The sequence below is a fragment of the Athene cunicularia genome (assembly GCF_003259725.1).
Source record: "Athene cunicularia isolate RWA chromosome 15 unlocalized genomic scaffold, athCun1 chr15_part1, whole genome shotgun sequence".
Classification (NCBI taxonomy): Eukaryota; Metazoa; Chordata; class Aves; order Strigiformes; family Strigidae; genus Athene; species Athene cunicularia.
The window spans coordinates 1,576,742-1,594,893 of NW_020799121.1; the positions used below are offsets into that span (position 1 = coordinate 1,576,742).

Below are 18,152 nucleotides of genomic sequence, written 5' to 3' on the forward strand. Positions count from 1 at the left end.
GGGGGGGGGGGGGAGGATAGATAAGCTAAATCAGCACTGATGATTTATATTAAGATTGTCTGTGCCAGTGAATTGTGGACTTCATACTGTTGCTGTCAAGCAGTCTCAAAGGCAAAATCCTCGTGTGTCTGGATGTGGGAAGGGGAAACTGCAGGTGTCAGCTGGGACTTGAAATGAGGTGGAAGAGATAGGGAGGTTGTTTCTGAGATCAGGAGTTGAAGATAAAGCTCTCTTGGCATCATGAGCAAATCTGACATGGGAGACGAGAGAACAAAGTCAGTTACAGTTTCTGGAGGTGAGTTAGGTGCCTTCTGCAAACCAGAGTTGATCTCTGACATGGGAGGAGCAAGGAATAGGGAAGGGCGTGTGGAGAAAGCAGGCTGGACGGCAGGCTGGATGTGTGTGGTGTGAACGGACACAGGAAGCTGGCAGCAGTGCTCTGCACGGGGTGGAGATGTCAGTGTTGAAGGTGACTGGGGAAGAGGCTGAGGAGCCGACTGCTTGACTGGAGAGCACAGGAGCATGAAAGGGCTGGGGAGAGAAGCTCAAAGCACTGGGATGCTCAAACCTGTCTTAGCAAAGGGGGCAAACAGAGGAGGAGGAGGGCTAGGTGCATTTAGGTTTTGTCAGAGGAGGAATTCTGGGGCTGGAGGCTGTGTCAGGATGTGCTGGGAGGAAAGCCCTGTGTCTTTTGCCTGTTTAACAGGACTCTTCTCACCCAGTTCAGCGCTCTGACCTGGCTCACCACGCAGTTACATATTAGTCTTTACATAGTCTTTAGTGCCAGCCTGATGAATATGGTGGGAATGTGTGTCCAGGGTCTGAGAGAGTGAGCAGAAGTGGGTATTTTGGCAGTAGCAAAGACTTAGTTTGGGTTAAACTGATCATGCAATCATTTCCTCTATGTTCATCTGCTTCCTTCTGGTTCCTTGGGATCAGAAGTTGTGGGCTGAGCTTGTCTCCTGTCTAGCTGGGTGAGGAATACCCTTGCGAGCTCTGGGTGACTTTGCTGTCTGCTTACCCACACGTGGAAACTGGAAGGGTTCTCTGTACTGGCCAAGTGTGGAGGACTAACAGCCTCAGCCCAGCACAGTTCTAGCTGGGTCAGTGATGGTGAGGCCCATCACCTAGTACTTGTCTTCTTACCAGGCTGCAACCCTTGATTTTCCTCTGATAAAATTCCTCATGCCATCCCTGATTAGGGGATTTGTCTTCTCTTGTCGCCAGACTCTGTGGCCTGGCATCAGCCAGTGCACGTTCTTCCACAGTCTGTGGGAGCTGCTCTATCTTTGGGACACACTTTCCTCAGGATGTCTCTGGGAGGTGAAGGACCATTTCAGTGGTGTCCACTGGAGACTCAGCACAGGGTTCTGTGAGGCCTTGCACAGAGCTTTTCTGAGAGCTCTGTGAGTCTGCCTGGTCTTTCTCTGCTGCACAGAAGTGCATCGGCATCATTGCTTTCGTGTTACAGTTCTTTTTCCATCCTGGTGTGGGGAGAAAACATGAAGCAGAAAGCAAAGAAGGTGATATTTGCAAGCCAGTGAAAAACTGAGGCCAGGAGTGCAAACAGGGACTGTTAACTGTCAATTTTTCTGTGGCTTAAGCTCCTGGTTGTCATGTAAAATGGCTTCCCACTAGACAACTGACCCGTTTGGGACCACCATAGGATGGGATATTGCTGTGTGAGAGATCTTCACCCTGGTTTGCCCTTTGTCTTCCTCAGATGCTGCTGCTGTCCTGCAAGAGGAGCAAACCAAGAAACCATGTCGGAAGTTTCTGCAAACAGGTGAGTTCTTCTGAGGTAGAAACAGCTGCCTGAGCTCCAGCAGTGCCTTCATGAGCTGACCCAAGGCTGGTCTGGAGAGCCCGGGTATGTGTGTTTGTCTTGGAGGGAGTGAAGGTCTTGAGCGTGTGTCCAGCATGCGGGTGTAATGGACCTTGGGTTTGCATGCACATTCATAAGGGAAGACCTTGTGTGTGTGGCTGTCATGGAGCTCTGTGGCTTTTGTTCCAGGACAGTGTGATTTTGGGTCCAACTGCCGATTTTCCCACATGACAGAGCAGGACCTGGAGAAGCTGAGTGCCCAAGTTCAAGGTGAGTCCTCAAACAAGAAAATGGCTCAGGCTCTCTGAGGAGGGGGAGATGCTGCAGGGAGTGTGGGGCTGCAGAGGGGTGTGTGAGGGGTTGTGCAGTGAGAGCCTGTGGTCCTGTGCTGCCTGTACACAGCGAGCCGAGCGTGGATCTCTCCCGCTTGCCTCTCAGTGCAGTGTGAGCCTGTAGTGTGGCTTTAAGTGCTGCCGTTTTTCATATGCTTTCTGCTCTTGATCTGCTGGCACAGACACAAACCTAGAGTTGAGCAATGCTGTTACTACTTAGCAGCAAGCATCTGAAGCAGGGAGTGGGCTTTCTGAGCCCTCGGGGTTCTGTTCAGTCAGGGAATAAAAACTGTCAGCAGCAGAGGGCACTGGTACATCACTTCCCCTTAAATTTATGGATTTGATACCCCCCCAGCTTTCTACTGTTACCAGGGAGCTGCTGCTTCTTCCACTCTTGGGAAGAGCTACCCTGCTGTCAGTTGTGTTGTCCTGAGGAGAGGACGTGGGTTCTTGGATACAGAAATGGCCTCTGCTCACATGGCTTTGGGTGGAACTGAAGTTTGGGCAGAGGATAAATGGCGGCTGCTCCCCTGCTGTGAGCCTTCAAGAGCACTTTCGAACTTTTTCATTCTGGGATTACCACCTTCTTGCCCTAAAAGGGGTAGCAGCTCTGTTTTCTCCATGAGATTCATTACTTTGGTTGTTAGAGAAAACGTGAGTGAGGTGTTGGTGAGAATTTATGGAATGGTTGAGGTCTCCACTGGAGACTGTCTAGTCCCAGCCCTGCCTTGCTGAAAGCAGGGTAGACTAGAGCAGGCTGCTCAGGACCATGTGCAGTTGTGTTTTGAATATCTCCAAGGCTGGAATCAACCTCTGTGGGCAACCTGTTCCAGTGTTTGACCACATTTGCAGTAAAAATGTATTTTAAAAAATATTTAAATGGAAATTCCTGTATTTTGGTTTGTGCCCATTGTCTCTTGCTTTTGCTGTCTCTCTCCAGTATGTTGCTGTCTGTGGTACTGGGGAGCCCAGCACTGGACACAGCACCCAGGCATGGCCTCACCAGCATGGAGCAGAGAGGAAGGGTCGCTTCTTCGACCTGCTGGCAGTGCTCTTCCTAATGCAGCCCAATTTCTGAGCAGATCTTGTGCCCACACTGCTAGCTGAAGCCAACTGTTGTTTTGCCAATAGTCTGGCAAAAACAGGTTTAAGTGTTGGAAGTGTGCATATATAAGAGATTTGGGGTGTATGTGGGGAGGAGACTCTCCTGACCTTCTGAGGGATCAGATTTGGGGAAGCAGGGCTCTGGTGAACCTGGGGGAGCAGGAGGAAGGCAGGCACTACAGAGCTATTCCAGTCCTCACCGTTGCTGAGTCAGTCTGTGAGTCCCCAAGGCGACTCTGAATCAATCGCTGAACAACTCTGGCAGTCAATAAAACCCATCTCGTCGGGCTGCGTGGGAGATGGAGCACTCCAGCCAGCCCTTCTCGGAGCAGCAGTGCTGGGCTGGCAGTCACACTCCTCTTCCCTGCCACTAGCCCAGAACCTCCCCCTGACCCTTCTCTGCTGCGGGGCTGAAGTACTGGGCTCCCGAGAGGTGGCACAGGATGCCAGCGTATTTGCAGGAACCTGTAGCGTTTCCAGTCAGTGAAGGCTGTTTATTGCAGGGGAAGTGAAAGCTCCTTGGAGCAGAGCAGAGCTGCAGGGAAGGCTGGCAAGCTCCTCTGTGCTTGGGCAGGTTTCTTTGCCAATTACACTTGTTATTGGATATTGACTTCTGTCAAATGGGTCAGGTGTAAGTGGAGAATTGGCTAGTGAGAGAGCTGATTCCTGCGAGATTACTTGGAAACCTTGCATTTGTATTACCAAGTCAAACATTTAATTAAACAATTAGACTTAAAGAAGCAATGGCCAGGGGACGGCAGGGTGCCTCATCCTTGACTGTGCTGCTATAATATGAATGCCTGGTTGTAGAGTTAAATCCTGCTCAACTCTCTCGTGGTGCCGCTCCACAGAAATCCTATGTGAACCAAGTGAGCAGGCTGAGCATCACACAGACAGACCCCTAAATCTGATCAGTTGAGGCCACTGAGAGCTTGGAGGGTTTTGATGGAGGGAATGGAGTAGCAGGACTTGGTGGAGGAAATGTACAGCTTGTAACATGGTAGGCTGTATGGAAGGACCAACTGCAAAAGCCAAGCTGCTGTTCGGTGTGTCAGGGGGACATTTCACCCCTCCTTAGGCTACTGAGGCACCAGTGTTTCAGATGGTGAGGTTTAGGGCAGAGTTTAAGACAAGCTGGTGTGATGGTAGGTTGAACCGCAGGTTGCATTAGTCGGACAGGAGACGTGACCCTTGTAGCACCTCCATCAGCCACCTCTGTCAGTGATGTCCCAGTGGGCGTTAGCACCTAGTCCTGGTGTTTCTATGTTGTGGGGCATCACAGGCCTTGGCCACTGAGATGATACGGAGCCAGTTAGAGCAGTGGTCGGGATCAGGCTGCTCTGCACTGGATTGTCAGTGTCCTCAGAGATTTCACGTCTCAACCCACAGCATCGGGGAGATTTTGGCAGGCTTGCGGCCTGGGGTGGTCGAGGATTTGAGATGAGCTGGGAGGCTGGAAGCTCCAGAGCCCTCTCACCATCTTGTGTAGAGCCTTGTGTGACCATGCTGGAGATGACCACGCTCTGCCTCTGGTGGGGTAAAAGTGGATGGTCTCTTGGTGAGTCCACAGTGCTGTTTAACTCTGCGTTCCTCAGCTCTGGTGCATGGGTGTAGAAGCAGAGGAGCTGCCAGACTGCCTTGAACCCATGTCTCCCCTTGTCCAGGGGCAGATGCTTCAGGAAAAGGTGCAAAGAAATCCTGTAGTGCAGTGGCATGACCCGTGTTAAGGGGTGTGTTTGCATCCTAAACTAAAGCAAAGCCTTTTCTGACTTTTTTTAACACTGCTAAACTGTGATGGCACTTTCTTTGTCATGTAAATATTGAACCTGTCCCTGGATCCCTGTTAAGTGTTTGGTGTTGGTAGTTCTGTGTCAGTGAGCTCCCTTGCTAATGATGCATTCTTATTACAGCCAAAGGAAACATTACATTATTCTTAACATTTGGCCTTTTTAATGCAGGGAATTCACCCTGTTGTTTGTGTTAGTCTTGTGGGTTAAGTAGGAAGATTTCTGGACGATTCGCTGTTCTGTAACAGCTCAGAGCATGTCCTAGTTCAGCTTCAGCATTTCTGCACCCTGTAGAATATACTCATCAAGAAGCAACAGTTTCCACCTTCAGCAGGGAGGGAGGCATATTCCCAGCTGTTACCGCATCAAAGCATTAGCCTTCTGCATCTGCTGCATCATTCATCAGCGAGACACTTCCAGGCTGTCATTTTAAGTACAGTCATGTCAGGAAAAGTCACTGTCAAATTGCCATCTTCTTGCTTAAAGTTATTGGCTCCCCACTAATCTGCGTCACTTCTGCTGGTAGTATTGACACAACCCAGCCTCTTTGGTGAGCTCCAGCTAGCCAGAGTTGCTAGGGCACAGTTGGGTGAGTGTTTGCAATGTATCCGTGTGATTGAAAGAATCTGCGTGACCCTGCTGGGGGTGGCTGTCGTCAACCAGCTTAACTTAGCCATGAGCAGGAAAAGGAGCGCTCTCGCAGTCGGCTCCCACTTCGTGGCTGCGGGGTGGTAACTTCTTAAGCTGCTCATATTGCAGGGCCTCATCAGCCTCATCTCTAACTGCAGCCTGCTGCTGTTTGTGTGCTCTAGAGGAGTTTGGGCTGCCACATCTCCCAGCCCAGGGAGGGAGCTGAAGGATTACCTGTAAATCTTTTTGCTGGGTGACCTGCTCTGTACTGCTGGTTGCATCTTGCATATGCTGGTGCCTTGTTCAGGAAGAAAACTCATGCTAGAAGTTGCATGGGGAGAGAAGATAAATCTGGACTCTCACTCTGACATCATTAGAGAGACACTTCATGACTACAGATGCTCTTTTAATTGCCTGTAATTAGACTCTGAAGCAAACGCCCCAGTGAGAAGCCGGGGGGAAGCACCTTCACACCTGTCTTGCTGCTGCAGTCTGGCAGCACAACCATGCATGAGGAGTAAGGGCTGGTAATTGTGTTTCAGAGTTACATCTTGGAATACCTGTTGATATTCAGGGGGTATTTCCAATCTCATGGTGGTTTTGGTGGTCTCTGGATGGGATATGTGTACTTACAGGAAGGTGAGATGAAATATCTGCCTTTTTGATGGGCATGCATCAAGGTGGACAGAGCCAGACAGCTGCCAGTACCTGCTGCTTTATTCCTCAGCCTGAGGGTTGGAGTGATTTGGAGCAGTAACTCGTGGAGCTGCGTGAGTGGGGAGCCAGCTGGATGCCTTTCTAATCTGGACACCTGGGGCCTCATTTAGGCCAGCGTGAGTCTGGATTTGTTCCACAGCAGCTTTTCTGGGCAAGACAGGGAGTTGTGGCTGCATGAGTTCCTGGTGTGGCACTTAAGGGCAGTGGGCTTGGGGCTTCCTGCTCTAAAGAGAGAGGCTTTGGCAGTTTTTGTCTGTTCTGTGTTGGGGCTTGGAGTGGGATGAAAAGGAAAATCTTGGTGGTAGGTAAAGGTGGGAGAAGTCTCTCTGATTTTTTTCCCTTCCTCATCGAAGCCTCTCATAACCACCACTTGTCCCCTTGATGAGGTGGCATGTGCCAAGGCAGAAACCTGGAACAAAGGGAATTAAGGTGGCTGTGGTCAAGGCTGCAAGGGAAATCTTACCTGGAAGCTGAATTCACATATCCTGAGTCTGAGCAGCGCACAGCTCACCAGACCGAGCTTCTTGCCTCCCAGGTGCCCTCACCTGGCCAGGCTGTTTGGTTGACCCCAAGTAGCTGTGCACCTTGGGAACGACTGTGGGAGACTTGAACAGCCCTGTCTCCAACCATATCCTTATGGCCAGGTTGCAGAGCAGCACCTCGACATCAGGACCACAGCAGGCTGTCTTTGTGGTGGCAGTGAGTACATTGTCACCCCTCCCAGCAACAGCAGATGAAAAGGCTGGATGACAAATTATCCATCTCCGGCTGCTCATTGTGTAGCACATTTCTGCCATCCTTATTAATATTCAACAGGCAGATGAATAATTGGTTGCTACCACTAGGATGAAGTGATCCTTCACTCTGCCCAGGCAATATTAATTTCACACCCTGTCTGGGAACGTATAATATTTTCCTTAAACATGTGACATATGGTGGGTGGGTGTGGAGCAGGCTCCTGGCGGGCACGGCTGCAGGTGGCTGCTGTGGTTGATCTCTAGATGGGATCAGGGTCCCCCCAGAGTGCTTGTCCCCAGAGGGTTTGATGAGTGGGGCAAAGGGGAATGACACATGGTGGCCTCAGCTTCCTTTTTATTAATATCAGTGTTTGTTTTTCAGAGTATCACATTCCATTTTCTGTTAGGTGGGAACTTTCCACTAGGCTGGAGATCTAATAGCTCTGAGCATCTCCTCAGCCCGCTATGCCTGACGTGCTGTGAGGAGTGTGACTCTGTCATTCGTGTCAAGGACTCGTGCTAGACCCTGTGCTCTGCTAGTATCCCATCTTGCTTTGTCACTGCTGCTAAGGGGGGACCAGGGAGCTCTACTAACTGGGCAGCTGCAGATTCCTGCCCAGTGGGAGGGACTGGTGAGTGCTTGGCTGCCCCACAGGCTCTGTGCTCTTCTGCCTAGGGAGAACAGTGCTGCAGGATGGGGTGCCTGTGGGCATCTGCCCCACACAACCCCCCAGGGTGATGGAGAGGTTGAAAGGACCTCAGGCTGCCCTGTCTCTTGGTAGACAGCAGAGGTTTCCTACTGGTGCTGCCTTGCCTGTTCCTAACTTGCATGAGGAAACGCAGGAGCTTGTTCCCCTCCCTCCGCTGTGGTCTGCTCTGATTTTGCACCTGGGCTGCGCAGGGCTGGGTGACAGCCTCCCACCCTGTCTCTGCAGGGGCTGGGGATACATCACGCAGCACGCGCCTTAAGCAGACCTGACAGCATCTCTGAAATCCCCTCTCCTGATTGTACGCGCACTCTGAACCTCTCAGACTCTCGCGGCCTGCCAAGTCTGCATCGATCCGGACAGACGTCCCTGTCACTCCCACCTAACTGGGCAGGGGTGGCAAAGTCCCTCCTGCCAGTTGGAGGGACATGTCTTTGGAAATGGCTCAGGGCCAGCAGAGGCGGATTCAGGCGAGGATGAGGACGATCTACCCCGGGGGGAGATGTCAGACTCCCCTCAGTCAAGTGCCTGAACTGCCGCTGTGCTCACTGGCTTAGTTCGTGTTCCCGGCTCTGTCTGGCTGGAGCTGTCACCACTGAGGAGGCCACACATCAGATGGCAGGTGGACAGTGGAGGAGGAGGGGCTGCCACAGGCAAACTGCAAACTCTCCACCATAAGAAACTATGCAGGGTAACGAGCAGCGGGTTTAATGGAGTGAAAGGACTGCAGCACGATCGTCTGATAGCCTTCTCTCTCTCAACCAGGGGAGCAGAGATCGAAGGAGCTGCGGCAGGAGGGAGCAGATGTCCCGCCTGGCACTATTGAGGACTGGCTGGAGAAGAGAGCAAAGAGACTGAGTGCGGCTCAGAGTAACAGGTACTGGTGGCCGGGGAGCATCCGCGTCAGGGCTGGCTGCTGCTTCTGGCCCCCACAACGCAGAGCAGGGAGCCCACAAGGATGAGAGGTGTGAGTGGGATAGGAGAAGGTGCAGGTGATCAGAGGTCCCAGCTCGATGGCACCTCCCAAGCTGTCATTCTGCACTCTGCCTGACAGCACTGTTTGCCTGCTCTTGGCACACGCTACAGACACATGTATAGATCCAGCCTTGCGTGCCCACATCAGAGGGTTGTGCACATGTCTCCCCGTGTGCCCCAGGGACGAGCCAGGCCTCGCTGCCCATGGCTGCTGCCCTGGGGAAGGCAAGCAGAGGGGTGCTCCTGTTCTCTCAGCCCGCACAGACGTGCCTGGAAGGACAGTGCCACCATGGTGCTGAGTTATTAATGCCCGGGGTTCAGTGGCAGGAGCCTGGTCTCATCTTTTTGACAGCTTCCCCATCCGCTGCCTGCCCTGTCTGCACGTCTCTGCTGGTCCCTGCCAGTGAGAGGGTGGAATTAGCTCCTCCTCGCGGCATTCATTCGGATTCGGGCGCCTGCCGGTGCCTGCTGTTTCCTTGCTCACCTGACTGTGCCGCAGGCTTAATTGGATGACATTTGGGAAGGTGCCAAATCTCTTTTGTTCTTTTTCTATTTGCTCCTGTCCTCTCTGTGTTTGGTCTGGGCAGGATCTTCCTTCTGGTGCTTGTCTGGGCTTGTTGCTTTTCTATTCGCTCCATCCATCAGCTTGGCTGCCCTTAGCTGTGCTCACTGACAGCCCTAAACTTCCTACCCCCCTTACACTTCACTTGCCCCATTTTGCTTGTCCTGCCCATGACTCCCTTGATCTTGGGGTAGATTGTCTCTCACAGAAGATGGCCAGTGCTACACCCAGAGGAATTTCCAGACCTTCAAAACTACCTGGTCCCTGCTGCCTCCAAAGATGCACAAGACCTGAGATTTCTAGGGTTGTTGCTTTCTGCCCAGCCTTTCTGTCCCTGCAGGCTCAGAAACCATCTATTACAGGAACTAAATCCCAGCTATTCAAAGCCTCTCCCCTCTACCTGGCCTTGTTGATGCCTGCCCCTATCATTTCTCTTCTCCCCTTGTGCTCTCAGGCCCATTGGAGCAACTGTGTGTTTTGCACTGTCTGCCAGAGTTGTTTTGCAGTGCCAGGGAAGAGGGCCTGTTTTAGGCAGGTCCCTGTGCTCCTGGTGCCTGGGGACTCTGTGTTCCTCCTGAAAATGCTTTTAAGGACAAGGAGCTTCCTCTCCTGCAGTCCTCGAGGTCCCTGAAGTGTGGCAGAATCTCTGGCAGGGTCTAATGGTGCTTTGGGGAATTTGTGGTTTTGAATGATAACCTGCCCACGGGCTGCCTTGCCTGGCTGGTAATGTCAGCAAAGACCATTAGTGTGCACAAAACAGTAGAGAAAGTTCTCTCGAGGCCAGACACCTCCAAAAGGAGATGCTAGAGACCCAGCTACACCTCTGTCTTCTCTGGCAGCACTGAGTAGGAAGGATTCAAGCTGGGATGGAAGAGGTCTTGGAAGCATGATCTCCCAGTGTTGCTGTTGCTGTGCTAAGCCTCAGCCAGCGAGCGAGGCTGGGATTCTGTCTCAAACTTGTCAGGGGCTTTCTAGCAAGATACCCAGCAGGCAGTCACAGGTGGAGCTACTGCCTTGTGCATCTCCAAGCACACCACAGTGAAAAGAAAATGCTGCACTGGACTCAAAGTGGCCATGTGGCCAGGTACTGCCTTGCTGAAGGGTAGCACCTTCTTAAAGCAGCATTTCTGACTGTCACCTACATTAGCCCTGTGGATGGAGAGTTGCCACACTACCTCCCACCCATCGTTTGTGCAACTGCTCTCCCAGCCTGGCTGGGCTCAAGGAGACTATCTTCATTTGGAAGCCTCTGCTTGATGTGTATTTTCATAGTCATGCCATGCCGTTGCTTTCTGGAGAGCTGGGGTGGAGTTGAATGGAGTTTGTGTAGTTCTCTTAGCGGTGGAGCTCTGCCAGGGTGTGATCGATTTTTAACCTGATTTCCAAAGGAGACAGAGCATGTCAGTGCACGTGAGCGTGTGCTGCTGCCATCACTGCTCTGGAGCCCACGTCCTGATTCCCATCAGAATGGGGGCTGAGGCCTCAAAGATACCCAGATCCTACAGGTTTTGTGAATGTGGAAGTGAGTAGAGGAGGGGGATCCCATTAATGCCTTCGGAAAGGAAATATTCTTGACCCTTGCTAGACACTGGAGAAGCCACATGGGACAGCCATTTGGAATGCTCCAGCTGCAGGTAAACCTTTGATAGCACTTGCATCTTATGAGACCCCAGGGAATTGAGTACCCAGACAGCATCCTCCCTATTGATTCGTTCTGCTGTTCACAGAACAGCTCATTAGTTGATAGCTGTGCTGTTCCACCTTGCAGCATGCCTTGTCCTGCTCCCCGCCCCACCCCACCGCTGCTGCGGGGGCTCCTCTGCCTGTCTGAGTGACAGGGCCTGGCTGTAACAAAAATATTCCTACCCGAGAGGGGCTCGGTGTGTGGCCTAACAGTCTTGTCTCATCCTCGGCTCTGAAGAATCCCCATCAAGCGGATATGCATCAGAGCAAATGACTTTGCTCTGTGTTAGCTGCCTAGACAACACTGCACTCAACTTCTGCAGCTGGCTTTTGGCCACATCATCGGCCCTGCAGGGAGAGGAGGGTGCTGCTTCCCTGGAGCATTATGTAAAGGAGTTTGATTAGATTTCTTCTGGCATAACAATTAAAAAGATTCATCAGGGTCAGAGGTACACGCCCGAGAAGCTGGAAGATTGCTGTCAAGGCTTGTGCTAAAGAACAAATGAGTTTCCTGCACTCAGGAATTAATGGAAGAGGTACATTTCCCATGAATTTAAGCCTGCCATGGCCAGACACTTTCTTCAGCTGGAGACAAGGGATTGATGCTTCTTTCTTTTGCACTTCCTTAGTCAGGTGTGTTGTTTGCAGTGGCCTCAACTAGGAAACTTGAGGGAGAGAGACAAAGTGTTTCCCAGGCCGTGAGTTGGAGGAGGAAGCCTGTTCCCTCTGCTGAAGGGTGCTTCTGTGAAAACACACCATCGTTTTGGCAGTTTCTCCATTTCCGATGGGTCCTTGTCCTTGGGGAAGTGCACAGCTGGCTTGGGATTCAGGCTGCTTGGAAAGAAACATCTGCTAATTTTGTTTGTTCTTCTCAAAACTCAGCTGTGTGAAGAGTTGCGAGCAGCTGGGGGTGGGAAGGGACGGGGCCAGCCGTGCTCCCAGTGCGAGGCCTCTCCTGCCAGCTGCTGTGCCTGGGGCTGTTGGGGGGCTGTGCCTGTACCCCCTTCCCTTATTGCTCCCCCCTTATTTTTCATGGGCGTGCACTACGTTAGCAAGATGGAATGGGACAGGGGGTTACACAGCAGTTCTGCTGTTGGATTGGGGCTGGGGGGGGGTGTGTGAATATAGCTGATTGTTGATAACCAAACCCCTCCTCTGCTGGACCCTTCTCTTTTGGGGGCTAGTGGGGGGTCAGAGGGAAGCTCAGCCCCTAAGCAGGGCCTTGCTGTCAGGCTGAGACAGCCCCGTCTCACCTCTGCCCCTTCCGTCTCCCCAGTGCTCTGCCCGAGAAACCAGCACTTTTCCAGTACCCGCCGGGCTGGCCGCCAGCGCAGGATCTGCCCCCGTCCCTGCAGGCCCCCCCACCTGGAGGGTGGCCCGTCCCCCCCAACCTGCAGTGGGGCTGAGGCACAGGGACCCTCACAGAGGTTGTGCTGGAGATGGATTTCTCCCTCGCCTGCTCTAGGAAAGGGACAGAATTATTTATTCACACTTCCCATCAATAAAAGCCTCCCCACTCTTGCAGCCTGCGTGTGTGGTGTTATTTCCTACCTGGCAGCCTCCTGTGGGTTGTCTCCCCGCCACGGGAGTGAGGATCTGTGCTCGGCAGAGCTCTGGCCCCACGCAGGGGCTGTCTGCTGTGTCCGGAGGGGCCAGCCCCCCCTTTCCCAGGGCGGGATCAGGCCCCCCGCACCGCTGCTGCCTGGGCCGCACCCTGCACTGCCCTGTGCTGCCCGCTCTCGGCCCAGCTCCACGCTTATCCAGGCCGGGGAGGAAGACTGTAGCCAGGCTTTTAAAATTGGTGTTTATTATTTCCTCCAGTGTTTATGACTTATGTTTGCTTCTGTTAAATTCAGTGTGTAAAACTGCTTTGGTCCAGGCACCGGAGCTCCTAATGAGCTTGAGTTGCTCCCGTAAGCCCTCTGTTCCTGCTCCTATGAGGCTGAAGGTGAGAGGCAAAGAGAAAAAAATATCCCAAGGTTTTTCCTTGTCCAGGAAACTAAACAAGCAGTGAGTGCCTGCGGGGCAGATCCCTCCGTGGGTCACTCCCTGCTCTGGGATCTGCCTGGCCAGGCCCGTGTGCTGGGGCCTGGTGCTGGGAAGGGGCGAGGAGCGACTCCGTGACCCCCATGTCGGCTGTGTTGAGAGCCAAGGGCCAGGCACAGGGGCCGCGGGGGCCAGCCTGCCTCAGCTCCTCTCTGCTGCTCTGGAAGAGTGCCCTGGGGAAGAATGTCGGGGTGCTTTTAGGGCGCAGCTTTGGTACAGCTAAGCCCAGCTGCACAGCTGCTGCGGTGAGCATTGTTACAGAGTCATCCCTCCTCACCAGGAGCGCGAGGGATGGACAAGGCCCTTGGCTTGGCTTTCTCTGGAAGGCGGGTGGGTGCTCTCGGCATCAGGGCAGAGCAGCCGAGCGTGTGGGGGATCCCTGCCAGAACCACCCCCCAGCAGAGCGGGTCTGTCCAGGATGGCTGCGCCCGCTGCCAGCGCATTCTAGGTTTGGCCACGCAGGGAGGCGGTGGGTCCAGATTCGTGAAGAGCGCAGGCAGGAGCCAGCTGCCTTTGGCCAAATCTCGCCTGGATCATGCTGGGGCAGGGCAGAGCTCCCGCCTTGGGGTGTGCAGGCAGGTGCTCATTGGGAGCCACCAGCCCCAGCACGGCCCATCCTGGGACTCATCCTGGAGCAGGGGCTGGATGCGGCCACAGCGTGGCTGGGTGCGGAGCTGCGGGAGCCCTGCTGCAGCGGGGAAATCACCTTCAGTCAGAGGCTGGGTGAGGTTTAAACCAGACTAAAAGGGTGTTTCTATTCCTCCGGTGTGACTGTGGTTGCTATGCCAAGCCGTGTGCTGGCTGGTCTGTGAAGGGGGAGCCCGGGGGCTTGGGCTCAGAGGATACGGCATCAGCCCCGTGTCCCACCCTCAGCTCCCTTTACGAGCACCCACGTGGCACCTATTTGGGGGTAAATCAGAGTCCCCTGGCGGAAGGGGACGCTTGCACTGAGTGCAGAGGTTGCACAGCTGCCTGAGGCCAAATGGGGGGGGGAACCCCAAAAGGGCTGTAGGATGCTCTGGCGTGGGGGTGTGAGCTGCCAGGCTCTGCTCCCAGCCAGCACAGGAGCAGCTTTGGCTGCTCTCTCCAACCTGCTTTGATGTGCATCCCCGGCGCTGGGGGAGAGCCCTGGGGAGCTGGGGGCTGCTGGGGGGGAGCTCAGCCCATCGCCCCCGCGAGTCTGCTGACTTCAAAGGGCAACAAACTGCTTTACTGTGAGTCTTGAGTGGCAGCGGCAGCCAGGCCACCGCGCAGGCACCCTCCTAACGAGGCCACGGCCACCACCGCCAGAGGCAAATCCAAGAGCCACCGCTTCCATCTCTCCCGCGGATGTTTGGAGGACGGCGTGTGCCGGCTGTTTCACGATCAGCGCTCAACAGACTTTGCAGTTCCTCACCCGTGTTTGGAGATGTGCTTTCAGCACCCCCAGGGTCCCCTCCCTGCTCCATGTGCTCCAGTCCCGGAGTGTTTTGGAGCATCCCTGGGACAGCAGCTGGTCCCGGAGGTGTTGCTTTACCCAACGCTCACAAGCTTCACGGCTCCGAAACTGCTCCCCAGATCCAGCTTAGTTTTGGTAGAGAAACACATCTCTGGCCAAGCAGGCTGGAGCACCAGGCAGCTCCCTGGGCGAGCTGCAAAACTGAACTGTAAATGAAAATTACAGTGTAAAACACAAACACAGCCCCAGCCCCTCTGCGCTCTTCCTCGCCCCCAAAGAGACGAGCTGCTCGTGACGCAGAAACTCCCGATAAAGCCTGAAAGCCGAGAACGGGAGCGTTCCCTGCCAAGCGCCAGCCTGGCCGGGAGAGGCTGAGAGGGGCTGGCGAGGGGGTTTAATTGAAACTGGGTTTTCCTTCAAAAGCTTGCGTGATCTCCGGCTATTGAGGCTGAGCATCGCATCGCTCGCAGGGTGTTGTGTATTCATGGAGCCGTGTAACTCCCAGGTACTTGTAGGAGCCTGTAAATTACGGGCTTTTATGGGGGTGTATTTTATAGCGTGGTGTCAGGAGATGTAATGATGGCATGTATCACTGCCAGGGACAGGACGCAGCTGGTGTGGGCTAACCTGGGGAAAAAAGGCCGTTTGCAGAGAGCTGCACGGCGGGGAGGAAAATGCCAAAGCAGGACAGAGCTCTCCGCTCCTCCCTGGCTCCTACACAGCCCAGGGGATGGGCGGCTGGTACCCGGCTTCCAAAGGATGCGCCGGGGATGTGCACGGCCCCGCGGGCCTCCGCGTCCTCGGCACCGTCCCGGGGTGGGCCGTGAGGAGCTGCGGCCCGTTAGCGAGGGCAGGAGCCAACGTGCCTTTTATAGAGCAAAAGGAGGAGTAATTTATCGGGAAGCTTTTAGGGAAATGAGCAGCTCCTGGGCCCCTGCCAAGGCGCAGCCCTGCTGGGCTCTGCCCAGTGTCCTCTGGCAGCTCTTGCTGGGAGAGAAGGGGGACGGGGATGGGGATGGGAGTAGGAATGGGAACGGGGACAGGATTGGAAAGGGGATGGGGATGGAGATGGGAGCAGGGATGAGGACAGGGCAGGGACAGGGCTGGAAATAAGGATGGGAATGGAGATGGAGAGGATGGGACAGGGATGAGGATGGGAGAGGGAACAGGGACAGGGATGAGGCTGAGACCATCCCACACCGCTTACAGCACCAGAGGGGGAAATAACCTCCACCAACTTCTTCCCTTCCTATCCCAAAACACTCTCAGTGCTATGGCAAGCTCAGCCCTGCAAACCTCCGTGGTTTTGCTGCCAGTTTTCCTCTGTCCAGCGCGGACCGACGGCAGCGCCCACACAGGGTCCTTCTCCCTCACACCTCCCCTCACCCACGGCAGCCCCGCACCTCCCCAGCACCTTCTCTCATCCCACCGCAGTGCTCGCGTACTGGGATTTTTTTTTTTCCCCCTTCCTAGCGAGCATTTAATTAAATTAGTGAGGAGCATTGCTGTCTCACAGCAGCCGCAAGGAGCCGTCCCCGGCTGCAGCAGAGCGGCGCAAGGCCAGCGTGGGGGGGACACAGCTGGGCCCCCGTGCTGCCCTCCTGCAGCCACTGCTCCTGAATCGGGACCTGCCATCTCCAAACCTGCCTGAAGAAATCCCTTCCCCCAATTCCCATCAAAATTAATTGAGCAGCTTTGAAAAGCTGAGCTTGGGGGATCACATTATTCCTTTTATCTAATTTTTCTTTTATGTTATTGTATTTTCTAGCAAATTAAATTGTCCTCTTTTTCTTTTAGGCCCCCTTATGTTTATTCACAGTGTCTATAATAGACCTGGTTAAAAATATACATATATACACATCTCCGAGGCCACGTGGCTTCCTTTGGAAATGCCAGTTTATAAAAAATCAAAACTTTCTGTGGGGAGATGGATGAAATTTCATTATGGGTGCGGAGCTTCCCCCAATTTGCAAGGCAGCCGAAATGATTTCATTGCCGTGGAGCACTTCCCATTTTCATTTCTCATTTGGACGTTCAGTTCAATTTGTTTGATAAATTATACAAGATCAAAAAAAAAAAAAAAAAAAAAAAAAAAAAGCCAACCCACACACCCAAACCCCAAATCAATAAAATGCAGCCGATTCCTCCTGGCATCCCAAAACCAGGGTCTCCCCCCGCTCAGGGCTGGGGAGGCCCCTCTGGAGGGTGGGAAACCTCTGGCAGGCACAAGGAAACGTGTTTTCCCCCTGGGGGGGTCAAACAGGGCTCCGGGGAGCTGAAGGCTGGGGTTGCCCCAGCCCTGACACCCCGGGAATGGTCCCTTCCAGCCCCATTCCCCACGGGGGGGAACCCCCCAGACCACCCACGGTAGGGTGCCACAGCCTTCCCTGATACGCTCATGGCACCGAGAGCTTCACCCCCTGTTTTTATTTATTATTTTAATCTATTTGCCATTAAAAATGCATCACTTAGGGGCTCGGGGAGGACGATCCATTAGGCAGGCGCGGGCCCCCCTGAGCACACGCAGAGGTGATTGCCACCGCGGTTTGCATGAGCATAGCTCTGTTTTCATCAGCATGGGGGGTTACACCTGGGCCAGACCCCACCATGGTGTAAATCAGGAGTAACAGGGATGCTCCCCTTCCTGCCAGCACTGGGGCAGAATCCCCAGCCTGGCCCAGGTATCTGACCCCCCTGGAGTCTCTCTGAGCCCCCCCATGCCCCTCTCTGCCATGGGCCGGATCCTGGCTCCCCCGCAGATAATCCAGGTGAAAGTGCTTTTGGGAAGGGGCTTACGCTGCGTGTTCTCACCGTTGAGGCACTCCGTAAGGCAGATGGCCTCTAAACAGTCATTAGCTGTCAACATAAAATACCGGGGCACAGAGATGAGGAGGGGGGAATAAAACTGCTCTGTGTTTGCACCGACCCCTGGGAAAGGGCAGGATCCATGGCAGGATCCACAGCCAGACTGGGGTAGGGTACACAGGAGTGTAACCCACCCCACCCAGCACTGGGAGGAGCTGCTGGGAATGAGCTGGGTCCCCTCCAGCCCCAGGTTTATGTTGGGGGGCCACAGAGCCCAGGCCATTGCCCACCTCCGTTGCCAGGAGGACTCATCCACACACTGTCAGCAGCTCAGCAGGACCCACGTGTGCTCCCATGGTCCTACACCCCCTTGGCACCCATCACCCTGCCCCATCACATCCCCCCCGTGTGCCCCCCACATTACCAGGAGCACCAGCAGCCCAGAGCGCTTCAGAAATCCCAGTTTTATTTCAGATCAGAAACAACCAACCAGGAAGAAAGAAAAAAAAAACAACCCAAAAAACAAAACAACCAAAAACAACTCCAAAGAATGAGAAACGGCCCCAAATCCGAACCAGTCCAGTGCCCAGGTGGGTGCTACATACAGGCCGGGGGGGGGCTTGGGGGTGTGCAGGGCAAGTGGCCCCGGCTGATGCGGGGTCCCCGGCCTTGGGGTCACTCCAGCTCTTCCCAGGAAGATCGGCTCAAGATGCATCACGCGGGAGGTCAGCGACATCCCCCCCATCTGGCAGGTGGGGAAACCGAGGCACGACGCGGGGCCGGGGCGGGGGGGCCGGGGGGTGT

The 18,152-nt window shown here is 54.2% G+C and overlaps 1 protein-coding gene across 2 annotated transcripts in view; it reads left to right on the top strand.

The window, feature by feature from the left end:
• ZMAT5 (zinc finger matrin-type 5) overlaps positions 1 to 12,583 on the top strand; it is a 14,518-nt gene extending 1,935 nt beyond the window's left edge. For both annotated transcript variants that reach the window (XM_026859843.1, XM_026859844.1), the window contains exons 3-6: positions 1,724 to 1,786; positions 2,015 to 2,095; positions 8,605 to 8,716; positions 12,336 to 12,583. In XM_026859843.1, coding sequence (XP_026715644.1) covers positions 1,724 to 1,786; positions 2,015 to 2,095; positions 8,605 to 8,716; positions 12,336 to 12,465 — 386 coding nt within the window. In that variant the 3' untranslated portion in view covers positions 12,466 to 12,583. The remainder of the gene's footprint in view (positions 1 to 1,723; positions 1,787 to 2,014; positions 2,096 to 8,604; positions 8,717 to 12,335) is intronic.
• Positions 12,584 to 18,152: the final 5,569 nt, after the last annotated feature.